Below are 24,407 nucleotides of genomic sequence, written 5' to 3' on the forward strand. Positions count from 1 at the left end.
ACCTGGCAGCACCTTGTTCTTGTACTCCCAGCCCCCAGAATTGTGAGAAATCAGCTTCTGCCTTGGCAGCTCAAGCAAACCAGTACCTCGGCCTTTCTTTGTCCAGATCACAGAATTGGGTACATGGGTGTTCGCGAGGTTAACGGGAGCGGCACTTAGCGCTCTTCATGTGCACACTTTATTTTTAATATTTGTTTATTAAATATTAATAACAGACACAGAGCAAGAATTCCCATCGCCTCCGTCACTCCCCAGATGCCCACGTGGCTGGGTTCACACTGCCTTGAAACCGGGAGCTGGGAACTCAATCCAGGTCTCCCACGTGCGTGACTACTCAGCTACTCCTGCTTCCCGTGGTCTGCCTTGCAGGCTGCCGGGGCGAGGAGTGGAGCTGTCTTGAACCCAGGTGTCCAGGGGGTGAGGGGGGATGTGGGCTTCTTAAGCAGTGTCTGCACTGCCCCGCTGCTGCCCAGGCCGGGCAGTGTTCTCACAGTAGCAGGGCGTTCTGCAAGGCCGTGATCCTGTGCTGAAGATGTTGCCAAGTTTGTCTTGTCGTTCTGCATACGAGCATGAGCAGGGCCCAGGAGGTGGGTGAGCGGGCTGGTGCTAAATGCAGCAACCCCACCCTGAGGTCCTTGCGGCATTCACCCCCGTCCAGACAAGAGGCAGGCAACAGTGGTTCACGAAGGTGTGGCTGGGTGGGGCGTGTTCTTGTCCATTCCAGCCACTTTGCATGAGGGCTGCCTCTTGTGCACTGACGGGGAGGCGTGGTATTAGTGGCCCCAGATAAGAGGCAGTATAAAACCCCAAATGAGATCTGGAGAGTTGATCAGGGTACAAGCTATGTGGGGATGACCGTCAGGAAGGTTGTCCTTAAGCAGAGATCCTACAGCTGGGAGGATGACACAATCCCTGTGACCCGTCCTCCCGAGCTCTGGGGTCTCATGACTGTTGTGCGTGTTCTCAGTGAACAATGTTTTCCACCAGCTGGCAACAGCTCCTTCACAGACACCTGGAAATGAGAGGAGGCCTCCGTCAGATGAGGCTCAGGAACAGCGTGCATTACAGCAAATGCACCCCGCGCACAATCCTAGGAGCTTCCATTTGCCTGTGTTTTTCTTTGATGCAGGCGGGATTGACCCAGGGTTCTAGGAACGAGTAAGCCTGGATCACCCAGCGCCACATCTCGCCCCAGGGACCCAGGCCCATGGGAAAGATCTTCCCTTTGTTTCCCTTTACTTTCTTTTCTTTTTTTTTTTTTTTTTTTTTGACAGGCAGAGTGGACAGTGAGAGAGAGAGACAGAGAGAAAGGTCTTCCTTTGCTGTTGGTTCACCCTCCAATGGCTGCCGCGGCTGGTGCACCACTGCCGGCGCACCGCGCTGATCCGATGGCAGGAGCCAGGTGCTTCTCCTGGTTTCCCATGGGGTGCAGGGCCCAAGTACTTGGGCCATCCTCCACTGCACTCCCTGGCCATAGCAGAGAGCTGGCCTGGAAGAGGGGCAACCGGGACAGAATCCGGCACCCCAAGTGGGACTAGAACCCGGTGTGCCGGCGCCGCAAGGCAGAGGATTAGCCTAGTGAGCCGGCGGCGCTGGCCCCCTTTACTTTCTGATCAACATACTCAATCTTGATTCCACTGTGTGCCTGAGTTAAGGACATTAGGATCACCCAAAATATCAGGCAGAGCCATTTGTCTTCGAATTACCCCTTAACCTCTTCAACAGGGAGACATAGCATCGACTTCATCCACCCATCTCTCTGGTTACTTGGTGATCATCTTTCATTGGGCTTCATTGGAAGAAAATGCTCCTTCAACCAGAGCCCAGAGGGGAATGTAACCTGTCTCGTGTCCCTCTCACCATGTGTTTGGGGGTAGAATCCTAGGAGATGGTGCTGGGCCCCAAGCCAGTGTTCGCACACCTGTCGTGACCTCAGCCAAGTCATGTCTATCCCTGCCTCTAGGCAGATTTCGACACACCCAGGTCCTGCTGCCCAACACCCTGTCCTCCCCTTCTAATCCTGTGTTTAGAGAAACCCGGGTCTGCTCCTTGTCCCATAGCCTTAGCGCTCAGTTCCAGGGGAGGGAGTGAGCAAACCTTCTCGGCTGTCAAAGGTCTTTGCTATCTGAGCATTGCAACAGCAAAGGCAAATGGTCTAATCTCTTACTTAGATAGGCAAAGAAATCTTGTTTGTCATAGAATCATAGAATGCTAGGACCAGAAGACGCCTCTGATGGCGTGTGGTCCACAGTATGCAAAGGAGGAAACAGACCCAGAAAGATGAAATAACTCAGGCAGCATTGGCAGCACCAGTGGCTCCAGCTTGCTAAGCACCTACTTCGCTGCCTCCAGTGGGGCAAAGCTGTTCCCTGTGTTCTGTGTCCGCACAGCCACCCTGTAGAGTAGGTGCTCTAATCTGAGTCACAGAAGGGAAGTGGATTCGCCAGGGACCCCCTGCAACCCCCTCCCCCAAGCTGAGCCTAAGGCAGGTTTCCAACGTCAATGCGCCCTTGGCCAAAGCTCTCTAAAGCAAGCCTGTCTTATGCTGCATTTCTCAGATGCTGGGTTTCCCATATCTAAAGCAAAATTGGCAGGTTGCTGCTCTGTTTTGCAAGTGCCCAGTACACTAAGGGGTAAAACAAAGCACCTGGGCTCCCCAGGCGGAAGGATTAGACCTCGCAGCTCCTCTTTCCACAGGCCTCTCCAAAGAGGTGTCGCAAACGAGTTGAGGTTGCCAGCCACTGTGCATTCACTTCCTGATTATCTGTGTCCCTGGTGCTGGTAGCTGGGGACACAGACGTTAGCTTTCTCACCGAGGGTGTGAACCAGAGGCTGCAGGCAGCCCTGGGGGATGGGGCAGGGCACCCTGCTGTGGCGGTCTTTCACTTCCCCTGAGAAGTGTGACTCCACACTGCAGTCTTCCCCAGTCTTCCCACCCTGTCCCCTAACAGGCGCCTCTCTGGGCCCCTGCAGTCTGTCCTTCCTCTGGGATGGGCTGGTAAGCTGATCCGTGTGATGGGCGCACAGGAAACCCTGGCTCCCTTCAGATAGCTCGTTAGAAAAGCTAAGGGTCAACTTGTCAAGTTTTGAAGCAGTGTGCTGGGGATACATCTGGGGAGGCAGGGAGAGCCTTGGAGGGCACACACAATCCTGAGCTTCTAGTATCTGGTACTTGGCTCCCCCTCCTGCCCAGCACCCCTGGGCCAGGTTTCCAAGCCTGTGCCCATGTGGGGTGTGTGCTGAGTGAAACTTGTGGTACTTCCCTCACCCAAGTGCCACACCTGACGGAGAACCTGGTGACTCCGGGTTGTCTTTCCATGTACAAAGAAACATTGAGGCCGGCACTGCGGCTCACTAGGCTAATCCTCCGCCTTGTGGCGCCAGCACACCGGGTTCTAGTCCCGGTCAGGGCACCGGATTCTGTCCCAGTTGCCCCTCTTCCAGGCCAGCTCTCTGCTGTGGCCAGGGAGTGCAGTGGAGGATGGCCCAAGTGCTTGGGCCCTGCACCCCATGGGAGACCAGGATAAGTACCTGGCTCCTGCCATCAGATCAGTACGGTGCTGCAGCGCGCCGGCCACGGCGGCCATCGGAGGGTGAACCAATGGCAAAAAGGAAGACCTTTCTCTCTGCCTCTCTCTCTCTCTCACTGTCCACTCTGCCTGTCAAAAAAAAAAAAAAAAAAAAAAACAAAAAAAACAACTGAAGCTATGTCAAAATAGTAATACCAAGCCAGCATTTTGACACCTGCTTTATATCGGGTCCTAGGTATTTCTCTCTAGCCTGGAGAGGTTACTGAGAGCATCCCACTTTATCGATAGAGAAGCTGAGATTCAGCTCCCACCCAGTTCTCACAAGTGCATCAGAGAGGCGTGCATCTGCCCCTCATCCTCACTCCACTTTTCCTCCAGGACAGCAAGTCTGTCACCCAGGCTGCAGCTGGCTTGTGCTGGCCCTGAGAGCCAACTGTTGAATTTTCAGGAGTTAGCGAATCCATGGTGAAACATAGCTATAATTAAAAATTAGGTTAGATAAACTTAACATGAAATAAACCACCTGAAAACAAAGGTGGCGAGTGTTCAAAAGTCACCACTACTTCCTACAGTCTTTAGGTTATTTCTGTAGGTTGTACCTGTGCGGCGGAGGTGTGGAAGGATCTGGACATTGCGTTCCAACTCTGCAGTCAGCGATGGCATCCTGCTAGCTTGATATCGGCAGTGAGGACGGCAGGTGCTAGCGATCAGGGACTCCCCCTGCCCCTCCCTGAGAGTGCTGGCCCTCTGGTCATTCACCTGCTCATGATGGGCCTGAACGTGCCAGTCTGGGGGCCAAAAGACCACACAGAAGAGGCCTGACATCGTTTGTCTCCAGACTTAGTTTATCATGGAGAAAATTATTTTGTCAAATGACAGGCAGTCCAGGAAATGGGAGAAAGGAAAGCTGGCCTCGCTGTCTCTGGGGGTCTCCAAGCCCCCATCACAGAGCGATGACTCGCTGACACCCCCAGTTCTTTGACCGTGGCTTCTCTGACACCTGCCCGGCACCTCTTCCTGCTACCCAGCCCCTCATCACTGGTGGTCCCAGAGTTCCATCTGTGACTCACCTGCTTGGTCGCCGCATACCCTTGCCCTGACTGATCTCCCTCCCTGGACCGTGGCTGCCAAGTGTGTGTGTGTGCGGTGTTGGCTTCAGGAAGAGTCTTAAAAAGTAGTGCCTCACCAAAGGGGAAACTTGTTGAAGTGAAATGGACACTATGAGAAACAGCGACTTGATCAGCTCTTGTCCTGACTGTTGATGTACAATGTAATACTTTATCCATTTTAGTATTTTTTTTGTTCTAGTCCCATTGGTTGAACTCTGTAATTAACACACAATTATTCTTAGGTGTTTAAATTTTAACTGAAAAGTGATCCCTGTTAGGAATTTGGAAAACATTATGCTGAGTGAAATAAGCTAATCCCAAAGGGACAAATACCACTTGTTCTCCCTGATAGGTGACAACTAACTGAGCACCAAAAAGGAAACCTGTTAAAGTGAAATGAACACTATGAGAAACGGTGACTTGATCAGCCCTCACCCTGTTGATGAGCAACTTAATATGTTATCCCTCTTAGGCCGGCGCCGCGGCTTACTAGGCTAATCCTCCACCTTGCGGCGCCGGCACACCGGGTTCTAGTCCTGCTCGGGGCGCCGGATTCTGTCCCGGTTGCCCCTCTTCCAGGCCAGCTCTCTGCTGTGGCCAGGGAGTGCAGTGGAGGATGGCCCAAGTACTTGGGCCCTGCACCCCATGGGAGACCAGGAGAAGTACCTGGCTCCTGCCATCGGATCAGCGCAGTGCGCCAGCCGCAGCATGCCGGCCGTGGCGGCCATTGGAGGGTTAAACCAACGGCACAGGAAGACCTTTCTCTCTGTCTCTCTCTCTCTCACTGTCCACTCTGCCTGTCAAAAAAAAAAAATGTTATCCCTCTTAGTATTTTTTTTGTTCTATTTAATACTTTTGGTTGAATACTGTAATCAATACACAATTATTCTGAAGTGCTGAAACTTAACTGAAAAGTGATCACTGTTAAATATGAGTGGGGGCCGGCGCTGCGGCTCACTAGGCTAATCCTCCGCCTAGCGGCGCCGGCACACCGGGTTCTAGTTCCGGTCGGGGCGCCGGATTCTGTCCCGGTTGCCCCTCTTCCAGGCCAGCTCTCTGCTGTGGCCAGGGAAGTGCAGTGGAGGATGGCCCAGGTGTTTGGGCCCTGCACCCCATGGGAGACCAGGAAAAGCACCTGGCTCCTGGCTCCTGCCATCGGATCAGCGCGGTGCGCCGGCTGCAGCACGCCGGCCACGGCGGCCATTGGAGGGTGAACCAACGGCAAAGGAAGACCTTTCTCTCTGTCTCTCTCTCTCACTGTCCACTCTGCCTGTCAAAAAAAAAAAAAATATGAGTGGAAATAAGAGAGGGAAGAGATGTGCAATTCGGGACATGCTCAAGCTGACTTACCTCAAACGGTAGAGTTAGAAACATACCAGGGGATTCCAATTCAATCCCATCAAGGTGGCATGTACCAATGCCATCGCACTAGTCCAAGTGATCAATTTCTGTTCACAATTGATCATAATGATAGGACTAAGAACCAAAGGGATTACATAAACAAGAATAGTGTCTGCAAATACTAGCTGATAGAATAAAAAAGGGAGAGAATGTTCCAACATGGGAAGTGTGATACATAGCAGACCCATAGAATGGCAGATGTCCTAAACAGCACTCTGGCCTCAGAATCAGCCCTTAAGGCATGTGGATCCGGCTGAAAAGCCCATGAGAGTATTTCAGGCATGGAAAGCCAAGACACTCTGGGGAAAAAAAAAAAAAAAAACCTAAATGAAAGATCTCTGTGAGTGAGATCCCAGTGAAAAGAACGGGTCATCAAAGAAGGAGGTACCTTTCTCTGAAGGGAGGAGAGAACTTCCACTTTGACCATGGCCTTGTCTAAATATGATCAGAGTCGGTGAACTCAGGGGGCTTCCATAGCCTTGGCAGCTCATGACAAGAGCCTAGGGTGATTACTGATGCCATAAACAAGAGTGTCAATTTGTTAAGTCAACAACAGGAGTCACTGTGCACTTACTCCTCATGGCCTTAGTGTGTGTACATTGAGATTTAGTGCTATAACGAGTACTCAAACAGTATTTTTCACTTTATGTTTCTGTGTGGGAGCAAACTGTTGAAATCTTTACTTAATGTATGCTAAACTGATCTTCTGTATATAAAGAGAATCGAAAATGAATCTTGATGTGAATGGAAGGGGAGAGGGAGTGGGAAAGGGGAGGGTTGCGGGTGGGAGGGACATTATGGGGGGGAAGCCATTGTAATCTATAAGCTGTACTTTGGAAATTTATATTCATTAAATAAAAGTTAAAAAAAAAAGAAGGAGGTACCTTTCTCTGAAGGAAGGAGAGAACTTCCACTTTGACTATGACCTTGTCTAAATAAGATAAGAGTTGGTGAACTCAAAAGGCTTCCATAGCCTTGGAAACTCATGACTGGAGCATAGGGAGATTACTGATGCCATAAACAGGAGTGTCCATTTGTAAAGTCAACAACAGGAGTCACTGTGCACTTACTCCTCATGTAGGATCTCTGTTCTTAATGTGCTGTACATTGAGATTTAGTGCTATAATGAGTACTCAAACAGTATTTGTCACTTTGTGTATCTATGTGGGTTCAAACTGTTGAAATCTTTACTTAATGTATGCTAAACTGATCTTCTGTATATACAGAAAATTGAAAATGAATCTTGATATGAATGGAAGGGGAGAGAGAGCGGGAGGGGGGAGGGTTGCGGGTGGGAGGGAAGTCAATGGGTGGGGGGAAGCCAATGTAATCCATAAGCTGTACTTTGGAAATCTATATTCATTAAATAAAAGTTAAAAAAATAATAAAAAATAAAATAAATAAAATCTTTAAAAAAAAAGTAGTGCCTCTTTCTCCTTCCATGTTCTGAGTAAACTGCAAAATAAAACACTGAGCCAGAGTAGATACTAAAATCACACAAAAGTCAGGTGTATTTCTAGATAGAGGCAACAAAAATCTAAATGATTTTAATATTATATTTAATATATATTATAAATATATTATAAAATATTGCATTTATTTTAATAATTATTTTTATAATTATGATGGCATCAAAGAGGATAAAATAGGAATGAACTTAGCTAAGACATGTAAGATTTATACGCTTGAAAAACTGTTGAAATAAATTCACAAAGACCTAAATAGGAAGACTATTGCGTGTTCATGGATTAGAAGACTTAATTTTGTTAACAGGGCTGTGCTCTGCCCAAGGTGACCTGCAGTTGCATTGTAATACTCAGCTGCTTTTTTTATTTTAGAAGATTTATAGATTTATTTCTTTGAAATAAAGAGAGAGGGAGAGAGAGAGAGGGAGAGGAAGGGAGGTCTTCCATCTGCTGGTTCACTCCCCAAATTACCACAATGGCCAGAGTTGGGCTGATCTGAAGCCAGAAACCAGGAGCTTCCTCCAGGTCTCCCACGTGGACGTGGGGGCCCAAGGACCTGAGCCATCCTCCACTGCTTTCCCAGGCCATAGCAGAGAGCTGGATCAGGAAGGACAGCAGCTGGGACTCAGATGCCCAGACGGGATGCCGGCATCACAGGTGGTAGCTTAGCACATTGTTCCAGAACACAAACACCCTCGTTTTGTGCTCCTTATGGAAGATTGGTTCCCTTATCAAGCTTCTTTCTTAATAGTCCCGCCGTTGCACTAGGGGCATGAACTTGGGGGATACATTCAAAACAGAGAGGAACCAAGACATTCTGCTGTTTAAAATCAATATTTGACTCCCCATGGTGGTCAGAGTGGATTTTCACCCCAGATGGCCAATTCAGCACGAATGTACCCACAAACACACAGACCCCACAGCCCCCACCGTGCCCCAGCATCTCCTCAGAATCACATCATAGCTTCACCCCTCATCTCCCGTTCCGGGCGCCCGCGTTTTGTGCTCTCACCAGGCTTCCTCCTGCCTCTTCTCAGACGTCAGAGCCCGGTCTCCCTTCTCTGGGAACAGCTTAACTGCCCCTTTTCTGTGCTCCCCCAGCACCCGGATTTACCCCTTTCCTAATGTTTCTAAGTTTTTCTAACCATCTCTTAAATAGTGCTTTTTTCAGACTGGCATCTTTTAGAGAGCAGGATTTGAGCTTGCTATTTTGTTCTTTTTTTTTTTTTTTTTTTTTTTTTTTTTTTTTTTTGACAGGCAGAGTGGACAGTGAGAGAGAGAGAGACAGAAAGGTCTTCCTTTGCCGTTGGTTCACCCTCCAATGGCCACCGTGGCCGGCGCATCGCACTGATCCGAAGGCAGGAGCCAGGTGCTTTTCCTGGTCTCCCACGTGGGTGGCAGGGCCCAAGTACTTGGGCCATCCTCTGCTGCTTTCCCAGATACAGTATTAGGGAGCTAGATCTGAAGTGGAGCAGCCAGGACTTGAACTGGTGCCACATGAGATGCCAGTATCACAGGTGGCGGCTTAACCCACTAAGCATAACACTGGCTCAAAGCTTGCTATTGTGAATGAGGAGCGCCATGCTTAGTATACAGTAGCTGCTCAATGAATGCATGGTGAATAAGTGGGCATGTGTTGCATAGATACTTCTGGAGGGAAGGGGGGTGTTAAAGGAGCTGCCAATAGCTCGGTGTAATTTGAAAGAACAGTACACAGCAGACTCGGGTCCGTCAAGAGGCACCAGCGGTCAATGACCATGATTGTGCACACCGACTCGCTCTCAGCTCTGCCTGTGCAGCTGGCAGGATGATGCCCGCTTATAAAGGGCCTCCTGTGTGTTCAGCTGAAGTGTCTGACTTGTACGGTCGGCAGTTGGAGGCCCTTGAAGATTTCCGACACGAGCGATAATTCAGATTGAATTGCCTTTGAGTCGCGTTTCACAGGCTCTTCCACCCACATAGTGGCGAGACTTCAGCCAGCCACTTCAGCTTCTTCTGGAAAATGGGGAGCAAAATCACAGTAGCCGCCTCATCGAGGTGTTGCAAGGATCGGATGGGATACTGCAGATCTCGGCACATGGCAAACAGGTGCATAGAATTCCATCGTGATCCTTGGCAGGGCCTTTGTCCTCTCCAGGCCTCACTGGAGGTCATGCTTGCTGTCACATCTTTAGGCCCCACTGCAGAGCCTGGCAGGTAACAGCTGCTTTACCAAACACTGGTCGCATGAAGGGGAAGAGCATGAGAAGGAGGTCTCCTGGGACTATCCTACAGGACTGTCCCCAAGCCCAACGAGACAGCTGAGGAACGTCCTGTGGACGATGAACTGTCACCCAAAGCTGAGCTGATCTAATGATTTGTGTCTCAGAATAGAGCAGGACCTAGATGAGCATATATTTCCAGAATTCTGTACAGTAAATCTCCTATTTGGGAGGCTGGTCATTAACATTGTTCAGCGAATTCTCCAGAGGGTCTTGTTACTTACTCCCGCCCCCAGTGACTCACGGTTCTTAGCCTGGGCTCCCACATTGGGCTGCCTGTGTGCTATGGTGCCGTGGGGCATGTGGAGTGCCTCCTCACCCCCAAAGTCGTTCTCATTGATGGGCTGTGGCCTTATATTCCAAATTAGTACTTTGCTATGAGACAAAGGATTTGTCCTTAGTGAAAACCTCGTAACTCCCCTCTGTATGAGTTTGCTGCTGCTTCCCCTTCCTGGGAGCAAAGTTTTTAAAAAGCATTTCAGAGTGCAAGAGACGTGGAAGCCACCCAGAGTGAGTAAGGTAATCCCACAGGACCTGAGACCCTAAAGGATTTTGTGTCCTATGTTCTGTGTTCCACTTGCTCGGTGACCTTAATGATGAGGTGACTGTTGGTTTGGTGTGACTGCTAGAACAGATGACTCTAAGTACTTACAAAATGGGTGAGTTGTACTCACCCTCTCTCACCCCCATCTGCAGCTCTGGAGTTGGATAATCCAGGGTCAACTCCAGGCTTGTTCACTTACTTAACCAGCTCTGTGATCTGGGGCTAACTTTTCAACTTCCTTCTGTCCCCTTGCTTTTTATCTGTACACTATAGCAATAGGAGCAGCTATCTCAAGTCTGAAAAATGTTCCATGCAGAACTAATCTATGCTGTTGGAAGTCAGGAATGTGGTTATCCTTGGTGAGGGTGCTGGTCACGGGGAGGGGCCACAGGGAAGCTTCTGGAAGGCGGGTCACCTTCTCTGGGAGCTGGTACATGGCTGTGCTGAATTTGTGACAATTCATTGAGCTGTATGTAATGTGTGCACTATTCTTTACATATTATTTTTTAAAAAGTTTTAAACAGCCATATGAAATACTTGATGTATAGGAAATATTGTTCCAATAGTAAGTTATTGTCAGCCACTTCCCTTATCTCCTGCTGAGTGATCACCCTCTAAAACTTTAACATGATTTCCAAATGTAAGGAAAGAAAAGTGGAAGAAGTAGAAGTGCTCACTGACCGCAGCCTTGACCGAGCACCCAGCAGTTTGGGCAGTTGTCCTTAAGGACTGGGAAGCTGTGCTGAATGGATGATTTCTGCTGTTGTCTCTTGTGCTCGGAAAGCTGCTTTCTGTAACTGTTAGAGTGCATTTGGACTCAGTTGTCGTATAGAATTTCTCTGCTTAGGGGAGCATCTTATTTGGCAAGGAGAGATTAGGGGCTTGTCTGGAAGGCGAGTTTAAAAGCATAATCCTTTTAAACAGATTGATAAAGTGTCAGATTCCTGTCTTTCACTGGGGGTGAAGGCAAGGATAAGATTACTGGCAGCGCCACCATTCCACGGTGCCACCAGTGTTTGGAACGAAAGTCCTGAAAAACGAGCAGGGAGGTCCCCGCAAACTCCAGCTGGCCTGTCCCCGTGTGATCACAATAGCATAAGCTCAGAATGTCTTGACCCAGCAAGGTCATGTCCGCAACGGCTGGATGTCAGTGACGCGTCTTACCTGCCCCAGAATGACTAAGGCCTATTTAAACCTCGTGGCTGGTTAATCATTAATGAAAGCTTTTTGACAAACAAAGTAGAGCAAGCCAAGAAATAAGGGTGGCTAAAAATTAGCCCAGGAAGGGGTCCTATCTCTTGCAAATACAGGAGTTGATGTTTCTCTTGATGGTGGAAAAGGAGTTGCATGGAAATATAATCCTACAGAGAAGACTTGGGCCCGCCCTTTAGCCTCACAGCCATCTGGAGGGCTGCAGGCTCCATCCCCTTGGCTGAGCAGCCTGCATTCCTGCCTCAACCCAGGGGGCTTACTAGGGACAATGGGGACACCTAGCATGCACAGGTGGCTGCTGAATGACCCAGGAGCGGATGGAAGGTTCCAGAGGCTGAAACTGCACCTGTGTAAGGGGGGGGGGGTGGGCACCAGTAGGTGCCCCGACTCCTTCAGTAGACTCTCCTGGGCAAGATCGCAGGTGGCAGAGCTGCCCTGGACTGGGATGGCAGCGGGGAGTGACTGGTCAGCTCGGGGAGCTTTTGGTCACAGCCGCCTGTGAAAAACCCCTCCACCTCAGCAGTGTAGGGAAGCACAGGACTCCACCACTTCCTGGAGGAAACTCAGTCCTGAGGTGGAATGAGGGATTTAGGGGCTTTCCCGCTTGATTATGGGCTCCCAACTTCCTTGTGATAGGGACTGAATCTCTCCCTTTCACAGTTAACACAGGGCCACAGCCATGTTTAACGCTGAACAGAACAGAGGCTGTTTCAGGCCTCTTCTGCTTCTTAGCCGCATGGAGTTACTTTAGGAGATGTGACTTTACTGTGTTCTCTTTCCTGCAGCCCTGGGCACGTCCTGCCCCTTTTCTCACTGCTCGTCTGCCCAGAGTCGTCCTCATCTCCTAGATCTCTTAGATCTTCGCACAGATGCCACTCCCCAACATCTTTCTTGACTCTCTCTGCTGGGACGGAGGTAGGTGCCCCCTTCCATAAAACACTGTCTTAAGCCTGGGAGTTTCTGGAAGGCAGACTGGGTCGATTTTGTTGGCTGCTGCCTGTCCAGTGCCTCCTACTGTGCTGGCACAGGGTTGGTACTCAACAAATGTTTGCTGCATAAATGAATAAAGGGCTCAGGGTGGAAAGGATTGAATTAGTAGAGAGGAATGCATTTACACCACAGTTCAGAAGGGGAGGGGAAGGGAAGTAACCTGGAAGAGGGCCGCACCAGGCTTGTGGTCTTTTTTCTATAACCACGACGTTATCTTTGTCACAAAGTCCTCAGGGCACTTCGGAACTGCAGTGTGAACACATACCTCCACATTCATTTCTATCAGTTTTTGCTGTTGTGAATCATGAAAAATGACATTTTGGCATGGCTGTGTTGAAGAAGTGACTTTGACACCGTGATCCTCTGCCCCAGATACACCGTCAGCTCTCTCTCAGAACAGTTACTGAGATGACAGATGCACTCGCCTTAGCCTGTTCTGTCTCTTCCTTGACAGTCTGTTTCTAACTCTCCAAGGTCAGATTAGGTTTAAATACAGAAAGAGTGGAGAAACACCCACAAGGTGTGTTTGCTTCGACCCAAGTTCTAATCTGATGGACCAGATACAGCCTTCTCTTTCTAGGGACCCCGTAGCCCTCTGTTCTCCAGCCCCTCACGCTAATATACCTGGAAGAGATGTGGTTCCCCAAATCTGTGGCTCCAGGGACAAGCATTGTGCTCCACTGAGGCAGCCGCGTATGAAGTTGGAATACAAGGGGGGAGACCCGAGCTTTGCCACCAGTCACGTGACCTTAGAAAGGACACCTTGCTGCTTCAAGCACCCGTTGTTAAATTAGCAAAAACGAGTCAGCAATCCTGAATTCTCAACATGACCATGAAAATCAGGTGAGCTAATGAATGAGATGTCTTCTGATTGTTTTCTTAACAATCTAAGTAAGCACTTATGTACGTTGTCAGGGCAGGCGTTTCTGAATTAAAAAGTGGGGCCCGGGTTCTAGTGAAGCAGCGGGATGTTGCTGAGGTCCTGGGTGGGTGCTTCAGCCTGCTTGGTGGAGCTCTCTGGGGCAGGCAGCCTTGTAGATGGAATTCCTTAAATCCACCAGTGCACACACTTACACCAGCCTTATTCCTGCTCTTAGGTCTTGAGCAGGTATTTTCGGCCACTCTACCTCATTTCCATCCTCCAAGTTGCATACAAAAAAACTCCCAAAAAACAAAACCCAGCCAACCAACCAAACCAAACCACTGAAAGCCAACAGAAAAGCAATTAGACTTGTAGAAAGGCTTTTCTTTTCTGCAGACTTCTCCAGGGTCAGTGTGCCAACGGAAGCCGGGACGTGGAATCTGAGTGCAGTTGGGAGTCCTGCCTGTTACCATCGTGTGACCTTGGGGAGTCTCCGGTCAGGCCTGCCACTTGGCTGGCTTGTTGGGAGGTGTGCCTGAGATGACAGGGGCCAAGGAGCCTAGTGAATGGAAGGCTGATGAGGTCATGCCATTGACATCTCATTCTGTCCATGTTCTCCCACTTGGACATAGGCTCTGCACCGAGGAGAGGCACAGTCACATGTTTTGTATGACTAAGGGCATCTGTGCTTTCCTTCTAGAACGAGAGGGAATCAGTAGATCTTGCTGCCCTTTTAAACCCTGCCTGTCGCTGTGTCTTCTTGGTTAGTTCCTCAGCTTGTGCTGCCTCTGAAAAGGCCTGTTTTAAAATCTATTTAAGGGGAAATAGGAAGTTAGAATTACAAGAAATGTGGATTGAGAGGTCACAACCCAGGTTCAAGGTTAAGAAGGTAAAGCTCTTAATCATCAGCAAAGCCAAGGGGTATGATTTTGTTTTAAATATTTACTTATTAATTTGAGAGGCAGAGAGAGGGAGGGAGAGAGGTCTTCCATCTGCTGGTTCACTCCCCAAATGGCCACAACGGCCGGAGCTGGGCCGATCCAAAGTCAGGAGCCAGGAGCTTCTTCCTGGGTCTCCCATGTAGGTGCAGGGGCCTGAGGACTTGGACCATCTTCGGCTGCTTTCCCAGGCCATAGCAGAGAGCTGGATTGGAAGTGGAGCAGCCAGGACCTATATGGGATGCTGGCACTGCAGGCGGCAGCTTTACCTGCTCCGCCACAATGCCGGCCCCGGGAGTGATTCTTAAACGTACCTCTCCTGACATCCCATCACTCTCCCTCCGATCATTTGACTGGCTTTGCTGATAGACACTGGGTGAGTGAAGATCTCCAGGCTGTGCACTGTGAAGAGGAGGAGTGAGGCAGCCCTGGTTTCAGCAGCAGTGACCAGTCTCAAGGTCACTGCAGCACATCACAGACCGAGCAGTTCAAGGTCACCTGCCTCCACTTAGAGTTCTGAGTCTAAAGCTCTTTGGTTCACAGTGACAGGCTTTGCCTGTCCTCTTCCAACCCACGTGCGGAGTAGGACTTGCTTGTTCACTGCTGAGCTGAAGTCTGAGGGTAATAATTCACAGTTCAGCCCATCTTCAGTGATTATCCCAAACCAGACAGCAACAACCTGCCAGTCTCTCCACCTGGAAATACTGTATGCATAAATCTCGCCTATTCTGTCAAGGTCTTCCAGACTTTGTAAAAGAGAAAGAAAGCAAACAGTATAAAGAAAACACAGTTTAACATAACTCTTGAAATTGCTTTAGAGAAAGCTTTATTTACTACATACATCCCAAGAATGTACTGTAAATGGAACAAGATCTAAAAAGCTCATCAGATACAAAGCAGCTAAAGACAACAGCTAAACTACTAGAATGTTTGAAAACAGAACTCTAAAATTTTTTTTAACATTTATATAGTTTGTTCTTAACCCTAAAAAAAAAAAAACCAAAAAAGTTCACATTTCAAGTTATAAACTTACCTCAGTAGTGTGCATGAAATGGTTGTGAAACAACAGGAACAGACGAGACACACACAGGCTCACTGATACTCAACTGGCCACGTCACCGTTGGGTTGAAGGTAGTTTGGCAATGGCCATGTTAAGATACCACTTTTTTGCCTTTTTCTTTTTTTTGCAAATAATTTACAGGCACATGTAAAATACAGTAAGAACACTGGGGCCGGGTTCCCTCCCAGGACCCTCCGGGACAGTCCTTCCCTGGAAGGGGACCATGTCTTTCACACAGTCAAGGGCGAGGCTCTGTTCCAAACTGCCTTGTATTGGATTCCTCCTGTCAGGAGATTCAAGTTTGGATGCAGCTTGCTGGGTACGTCAACAACAACATTGCACAATCACTTTATGTCATTTAAGAATGTTAGGAATGTTTAAAGGCCTTAGTAGGCACTCAATAGTTTTATAGAATAGTTAAATAAATATTCCTTATATATAAAAACTCATCTCATGCCAAGATGAGAGGGGGAAAGGCATTTAGAAATCTCTTAATAAAAAAAAAACACCTAAATATTTGCTAAGGGCATGATCCTATTTTAATCCACAAATAAGAATTCAGCCATAAACAAAAAAATCCAGTGAAAGATTTCATGATCTCTAACATGACATAAAAACACAACTGTGTATTCACTACCTTATTGCACACCTCACTTCCTTGATAGGGCCTTTGGGAAAAAAATCCCAAGTTGATGTATTTCATAAAGCAGATGACAATCTCAACATTTTACTGTATTTTACATTCACTCTGCTAAACAGAAGCCTTTAAAGAGGCACAAGACACTGCGATACATGTACTTCCTAATATAATAGACCTTTTAATAGCGTTGAAGTAAATGGTTTCATTTTGCATTAAACTACAAACCATGAACTTCTGCAACTTATAAAAGGACTAAAACCCAGCATTAGAAGATAATGACAGACTATCTTTTTAACTCCTATAGGTCTTCCTCCTCCTGGATGTGCACAGCAATGGAGGAAAATCCCTGCTCAAGAAACATAATATTTCCAACACCCTTGAGAACTACACACATTTTGCATGGAACATGATAAGGCAACTACCAAGACGGAAAACTTCCTGCTGACGGGTGCTTGGTGGGGGGCGGGGGGAAGTCTTGTCTACAATAACATACATTCCTTGTCTCTAAAAACTTATACTTCAAAAAATGAATAAAATAAAAGCACTAGAAAGGGAATTAAGGTTTTATACTTGACAATTAAATAGCTATGCAAAGATGCCTTATAAAACCTTGTGCTTACGTGTACTCTTATTGAAAATAGCACACATAGAAGATAGTACCGGCCTAACCCAAAAATAAAAAAAAAAAATAAAAAATACAAGAACACAAAAAAACCCCAACAAAAACCCAGGAAGAAGTATAAAGGCCACCAGTTGTTTTCTCTCGGGTTATTCGGTTATCTGAGACTTGCCAAACATGGAGGTTGAGGGAGGAGGGGGGAAGGTGGAGGTCACATGTAGAAGTCAAGGCACGTGGCAAATGAGCCCAAGGTAACGGTGGCAGGCGAGAGCTCTCCAGTGTGGGACTCGGAAATGTGACAAGTCTTTTAACAGTTGGCTTAAGGAGAGACTGAGTGTTTAATTTCTTTTCAAAAGTAGAACCATCGTGGAACACACGTGGGCACACCATCAACCCTTAATGCCAGCAGAAATACAACAGAGGTTTGACTCATTTTAAAATTGCACTTTCCAGTATAACCTTTAAAATAATGTTTTCTGTAGGATTTTAAAGCACTACTGTTTGCATCTTTAAATATTGAAGATATTTTTCAAAATAGTTTCCTAGCTGCTTGGGTGTGCTTTTTTTTAATATATAGTTGATATATTAATGGAAGGTACTACAAAATAGACATCTCTGGAGTGCAGAAGTTAAGAAAATAACCTTCATACTGAAAATATATCCTTAAAAAACAACAAACAAAAACCTCTATACAAATGTAGTACAGCATATAAATTTTTCAAAGATGGTATTAAGGCACAAACCATTTGCGAGTCTCTTAGAAATGTATGAACACAGGCCTGCGGAATTGAACAGTCTTTAAAAACTCATGAAAACTTCATGTCTATAAAATATTTCCAGATGCGATTTGATAACATTCTTCACTTTCAGGTTTCACATGTGTGCTAATCCAACACGGGCTTTCTTCATAAATAGTCAAGTGTTCCTTGGGCGGTGGCTTCGTGCTCGGTCTTCGCGCCCGTCCCCAGTCTCAGTACGTCTGGTAGATGTCGTGAATGGGGACCTGGATAGCAGCAGCGGGGAAGGCCTGAGGTATGTAGCCCGCGTAGCCCCCGTACACGGCGGCCGCAGCTGCCGCGTTCTTCTGTAGTGTGGCAATGGTGGCCGTGGCTGGAGCAGCAAATGGAACATAACTGGCCCCGTAGATCCCAGCCGCGGGAATTCTCTGGACGTTAGGAGCCACGGTGTAGACTGGAGTTATTGGGCGACCCTGGGGAGCGGAGACAAGAAGAATCCTCCTTGAGACATGGCTGTACCTAGCACTCATTCAAGAAGCTTCTTCTAGGGTTGAGGGTACAAAAACGAAAAGAGCAGGTGCAGGGAGCCCGTGTCCCAGATCCCACCACAGTGCCTAGGATCAAGGTCTAGCTCTGCTCTAGCGCCCTGCTCCTGTGCCTCCACCCTGGGAAGAAGCAGGGCAGGTGGCTCGAGTACCTGGATCCCTGCCACCCCACGTGGGAGACGTGTGTTGCCTTTCCTGCTCCCGGGCTGTGTGGAAAGTGAACTGGTAGATGGGAGCTCACTCTACATCTCTGGACCAGGGCAAAGGGAAGGCAGCACACCCATCTCCAGGGGGACAGATCCATCCCCACCACCGCCCCGTCAATGTGATGCATGGTTCCCACCATCTCCCACCCTGCCCACGACGCTCCGGTACCAACTGACTGGGGGAGCTGAGGCAGGAGTGACAGCAGCTGAGCTGGGTCCGAAGGAGAGCTGACAGAGCGCCACCGCGGGCTCTGAAAGTCCCCGCCCCTCGCTGCTGTCCACTTGACAGTGTGCTGTGCCATGCTTTCAGAACAAACAGGAGTAGCTGGGGGCAGCCTGCACTCGGTGTTTCCCAGAGTACAGGCAGCTAGATGGACAAAGAAGTTCTCTAACACTCGATTAACAAACTAGCTGGAGCCCATTACGTCCCCCAGGATGCCCTGTAGCAAAGGCTAGGCTTGGGCTAAACTTCCTGCATCTTCAAACAATTCAGGATACAGGAAATGAGCCACATCACTCAGTCATCAATCACAACGACTAAGCCGGTGCTTGACTGTGTGGAGGGGTACGGGTGTGTTAAGTGACGGGGCTTTTAAGCAATGGAGCAGATGCCTCTGCAGCTCATGCCTTTAGCCCTACATTATCTCACTTCCCACAGTCCGATCCCAGGAGTATCCCATGACCCTCTGCAACAGGGAGAGCAGCTGGGAAGAATGGTTCAGCGCAGGAGCCAAGGAATCGAGTGCACCAAAGAAGGAAGTCGTGGGGAGGACCTTGAGTGACACTGTCCCACGGGCTCCTCTACTGGGTTCACCAGCTCCCTCTGATGCCGACTCACATGTAAACGTGAACTGGCTCAAGCACAAGGCAGCAGTGTGCCAGGAGTTTCAGGTGTACCAGAGAGTTGACTTAACCTGGACACATGACCTTAGCGGTCATAAACACCGAATAGAGAAAAACACCTTTACCACTGTGTCCTCAAAACAGTGCCAGGAACAAGCGCCCAGGATCGCAGGGGTGAGTGAATGACTGCCCACAGCTGTGTGCAGGCGATGTGTAACAACCCTTGAGGGAAAACCAAGAACCAATCAGGCAACACTGCATCCTTTCTGAGCCTCTACCTTGTGCCTGGCCCTAGGCAGTGACTCAGCTCTATGGCAAGACCCACTCACTAGGAACCCCGAGTTGCAGTCAGGTACATGGTCATCGGCAAGCACCGCATGGGGGTGTCAGGGATAGGGGAGTAGAAAGGCCCTCCCTGCTCTGCGATTACCACGAGCTGCGAAGACAGAGAACACTTCAAGAAAGGTGACGTGACGGTCTGGGTATAAAATGGCTACATAGGAACACTCCTGGGCAGCTCCCAGGCAGGGGAGGATGACTGCCTACAGCCATGGGGGGACAGCAGTTGCCGGTGTGGCTCCCCCGTAGGAAAGGGTTCTTTTGTCAGTCAGTGGTACTTAAAATGCTCCTTCCTCCCCTGCTATAATTTGGCAGAGAAATTCGGAGGTGGAGGGCTTAGCAGACAGAACCCCGGTGAAAGAACTCAGACGAGCACCCAGAGTGCCAGATGTGAGCGAGACCAAGAGCAGCCAGGGCCCCACACCCCTAAGAAGCCATTCCCAGGTCGCAAAGTAGCTCCAGGCATTCTGCAGAGGAGGAAAAAAAATCTATGTGGGAGTCAACTGAGAACAGCTCCATTTTGAGCTAATTCATAAGCCACAACAACTACGAATAAGGTCTCTAATGACCACATCCAGTGCAGACCAATGTGGGGCAGGAAAAGGCTGGAATCAAGGGCCCAGAAGTTGAACCTGAGCAGAACTCAGACAACACATCAAAGAGAAAATGCTCATGAGTTTCTCAGTAGAGAGGAACAGGAAATTATAACCTGCTACAGGTGGACAGGAATCACTTCTGATGGTCTGTAGCTTCCTAGAGCTGGGCGCCAGGATTGGCAATACTCTGAATGTGTGAAGTGATGGAATGCCAGTGACCTCGGTCCAGTTAGTACACACTGTACTGTCAGTGCACCCTATAGAGATGTGCAATCACTAAATGTCAATAAAGATGTATGCCAAGTTATTACCCATTCTACTAAGTTATTTGTGTGTGTGTTTGTCTGTGTGTGTCTCATATATAGAGAGAGACAGACAGTTCCCAATATTAACCACATGTACTTCTCATTGTATAGTCTGAATCACTTAGAGCCTATTTCTTTAACTTTAGGAAATCCTGTGTTAGAGAATATTCAAGGCGCAGGTATTGGGCTCAGTGGTTAAACTGCTGCTTTTAGTCTCCTGCATCCCATATCCAAGTGCCTGGTTTGAGTCCCAGCTACTCCACTTCTGATCCAGCTTCCTGCTCTTGTGCACCCAAGGAGGTAGAGAACTTGGGTTCCTGCCACTGACATGCAGGATGTGGATCAAGTTCCAGACACATGACTTTGGCCTTGCCTAGCCCTGGCTGTTGGGAGCATTTGAGGGGTGAACCAGTAGATGGTAGTCTATGGCAAATTCAACTGGTTTTTTTTCTGAAACAATGCAGCCAAGAGTGGCGTGCAGAGTAGCCACATAAACAGCACCTCAGTGTGGTTCATCAGCCTGGCTCTGTTTCTCAATCACTGAGGAACTGGTAAAAAATACCACCTCTAGAAGCCCAGGCCAGTTTGACCAAATGGGAATTTTCAGAGCGTTAAGTCTAAGAATCTTAGTTTTCCAAATGTGTGCCTTGTGACTTCTTAATCCATCTGGGCCCGAGTATTTGTGACTGGTGGTAAGGGGCTGTGGTACGCTCCCTATGCGCTATGCACTGAGGAAAGACACCTAAGACACACCTCTGGGGCTGGACCAGTCTCAGTTCAGCTGCGGAGATAGAACACAGTGACAGCCACATGCCAAGGGATAAGGCAGGAACGGGAGTGCGGGAGGCCGGGCTGGGAAGATTCTCCAGGAGGAACCGTACATAAGGACTTCCTGAGCAAGGGGGGTAGGAAGAAGAGTTTGGAAATAGGAGGGATAGCGCTGGAGGAGAGCACCGGGGGCAGCTTCCGTAAAACTTCATCTCGGCCGGCGCCGCGGCTCACTAGGCTCATCCTCCGCCTGCGGCACCGGCACCCCGGGTTCTAGTCCCGGTCGGGGCGCCGGATTCTGTCCTGGTCACTCCTCTCCCAGTCCAGCTCTCTGCTGTGGTCCAGGAGTGCAGTGGAGGATGGCCCAAGTGCTTGGGCCCTGCACCTGCATGGGAGACCAGGAGGAAGCACCTGGCACCAGCATGGTGCACCGGCTGCAGCGGCCATTGGGGGGGTGAACCAACGGAAAAGGAAGACCTTTCTCTCTGTCTCTCTCTCTCACTGTCCACTCTGCCTGTCCAAAAAAAAAAGAAAAAGCTTCATCTCTACCTCTGGAGAGCGTCTCCCTCCCCAGACACAAAGGGCGCAGACTCCTGTATGTGTGGGGTGAACGTCTTGCAGTAATCCTCACCGAGCTGCAGTCTGGCAGGGGAAAGGTGAACCCCCTCCCTGGACTTGCTGTCAGTTCCTCACCAACACGAGCTGTAACTGTTCCAGTGCCATTGAAACAAAAGTCTACGTAATCGGACATTGTGGGGGGTGGGGGGTGGGGAATCGTATGCATAAAACGGTAATATTGGGGCAGTACCTTTTTTTTTTTTTTTTTTAAAAAAAGGACTTACTGACTTGAAACTCAAAAGAGAAAGAAATCTTCTATCTGCTGGGCCACTCTCTGAACAGTCACAACTCCTGGCTTCAGCCAGGAGCTGGGAACACTCCCACCTAGAGTGGCAGGGGCCCAAGCACCTGGGCCATGTTGTGCTACCTTCCTGGGCACGTTAAGTATCAGAAGTGGAGCGGCCGGGACTCAAACCAACACTCTGGTACGGGATGTGGGCCTCGCAAGCAGGGGTGGCTTAACCAGCGGGCCACAACACTGACCTTGAAGCAGTACAATTCTTATAATTTTTCTTTTCCCTTAGGATTCATACTAAAAAATCATTCATGTCACCCAATCCAATACTAACAGAGTTAAGCACACGGTAAACTTTGAGTGCTGAGTACTGAGGAGTGCACTCCAGAAAGGCCACACACACACACATACATACACACACACACACACACGCACGCGCACACACACGGCGCCGACTGCCTGCAGCAAGAACTCTACCTGGAAAGGTGGCGGCGTTGACACGGCAGGAATGACGGCAGCGGCGGCGGCGGCAGCGGCGGCAGCACTGGCCGGGTCTGGTTGCACAGCAATGGGGCTGATCATGTGCTCCATGGTGTGGATTTTGCCATCTTCAATCATTTTAGGGGCCGGAGCTGCCTGAAACATGGAATACTGGGCCCCAATGGCAGGGATGGCCACTGCAAAAGGAGCAAGAGGGAAAACAGGTCAGTTAGCGAGGAGGCTGTGTCGCCTGCCCTGCAAGATTTTTACAAGCCCTGGGTGGCAGTCGCGGGCCTTCGGGAACAAGCCAAGGGGGAATTCCCTCTGCTTGTGCTTCCAAAGGAACCACCTGGGAATGGAGCGCGCAGTTACAGGACCTGCACGCAAAGTTACAGTTTGCCTTTTGTACCAGGATTTGACTACTTCTACAGAAAGTCTCATTTTGCCTCTTACTCTTGGCAAGCGAGAAAGGGCTTCCTGACCCTGAGGAAAGCGGCTCAGCATAGGACGGAAGATCTGCGGCTAGAGGCCCACCTCATGGGACAGGGCCTCTGCTCGTCCATGGCTCACCACTGCCCTATCCACTCTGACAGGTGCTCCTGAGGGCTTCAGTCCCAGAACTGAGACCTGTGCACAGCCTCCCCACCCTGAACTTCAGATTGTAACACCACTGACGCAAGGGGAAAAATGAACTTAGGAAGAATGGAAAATTCTCTATTTTCTAACATACACTCAATAGTAAATCATACAATGGATGGACTGGGCATTTTTTTGGTAGAAACGGCCAATTCAAAGAATTTCTGTAAGTGAAATTCAGGACTGATTTCAACCAGAGATTCAAACAGCACTTACTGAATGTCAGTATACAATCAGGAGAGAATAAAAGGAAAAGACCCCAGCCCTCAGTCGGGGGATTTGTGTACGTACATGTTGTGTGTGTTGAAAGGATATGCAAGAATGAGATGAATGCATAAAGAATCTTTTCACGTATGTTGTTTCTCCTACCAGGACTATATTCCAACAGAGGTTGACATGACCAAAGAGACAAAGAACTACAAGATAATCAATGGCACAGCCATTCAATAAAACATTTAAAATTTTAACCAGGGGTGGGCACTGTGGCACAGGGGGTTAAGCCAGTGTTTGTGACGCAGGCATCCCCTGCCAGAGTGCTGGTTTGAATCCCAGCTCCCTGCTGATGTGCTGGGGGAAAGCAGTGGATGATGGTCCAAGTCCTTGGGGGTCCTGGCTCCTGGCTTCAGGCTGGCCTAGCCCCAGCATCGCAGGCATTTGGGGAGTGAACCGGAAGGAGGAAGCTCGCTCTCCCTGTCACTGTGCCTTTCAAGTAAATCATGTTTGGGGGTGGGCAGAGGACCATTTCAATTGCCCACAGACTGAATTCTCCCAGTTGGGATGCTTGTTTGTGCTGGCAACGAGTTTGAGCTGCACTCACACAACAGAATTAAAGCTTCTTGTTACAATTACATTGGGAGACCCAAGGGCACTCACAACATGGGCAACTGGTTTGGGAGCCTGGGGGTGAAAGCAAACTTCAAGGTCCTCGGCTTGAATGAACTGAGTGTCCCTAACCCCCACCTACCGAGCCCATGAGAGAAGGCAGTGAGCAGCTGTAAGGGGGTCCCCCTGCCTGGTCACCGGGTGTTCCTGCTGGCTCAGACCTCGGCAAGGGGCCAGGATGCTACTTGCTCTTCAAGGGGGATTTTTCTATCCTTCCCAACAACTCTCAAAGCTGGCCATGGCCCCTTGGCTTCTGACAGCTGGGGCAGAAATTGGCTTAAGTAAGGAGAAGCCAGGTCTTAGTTGACAGAAGATACAGAGAACTTCATATTCTCTCCCCTGCTCCCACCCCGAACTCTGTGCACTTGGCCACAGCTCGAGGGCAAAACTACCAACCAGTGACTGCCTTCCGAAAAACCTTCCTACACGCTCAGAGCGAAACCACCCCCTTTCGTTCCAGATGAGAAGGCACCGACAGCAACCTCCCTCTTGCCTGGTCCCTGGTCGCCCGTGAGAAGAGCCATCGCGGTACTGACAGGACGAGCGCTCCCTTCAAAGACAGGGTGGGGGTTTGGCAGGAGGAG

The 24,407-nt window shown here is 49.1% G+C and overlaps 1 protein-coding gene and 1 long non-coding RNA gene across 11 annotated transcripts in view; one reads left to right on the top strand and one right to left on the bottom strand.

The window, feature by feature from the left end:
- The window catches only part of LOC103352495 (uncharacterized), a 43,911-nt gene extending 27,520 nt beyond the window's left edge, over positions 1–16,391 (top strand). Inside the window, exons 2-3 of the long non-coding RNA XR_519941.4 lie at positions 12,309–12,438; positions 16,319–16,391. This is a non-coding gene — a long non-coding RNA (uncharacterized lncRNA). The remainder of the gene's footprint in view (positions 1–12,308; positions 12,439–16,318) is intronic.
- Positions 15,123–24,407, bottom strand: part of RBM47 (RNA binding motif protein 47) — a 206,378-nt gene continuing 197,093 nt past the window's right edge. For all 10 annotated transcript variants that reach the window (XM_051830835.2, XM_070068133.1, XM_051830860.2 and 7 more), the window contains 2 exons: positions 22,303–22,502; positions 15,123–17,843 (listed from right to left, as the gene is read on the bottom strand). In XM_051830835.2, coding sequence (XP_051686795.2) covers positions 17,604–17,843; positions 22,303–22,502 — 440 coding nt within the window. In that variant the 3' untranslated portion in view covers positions 15,123–17,603. The remainder of the gene's footprint in view (positions 17,844–22,302; positions 22,503–24,407) is intronic.

This window comes from Oryctolagus cuniculus, chromosome 2 (genome assembly GCF_964237555.1).
Source record: "Oryctolagus cuniculus chromosome 2, mOryCun1.1, whole genome shotgun sequence".
Lineage (NCBI taxonomy): Eukaryota > Metazoa > Chordata > Mammalia > Lagomorpha > Leporidae > Oryctolagus > Oryctolagus cuniculus.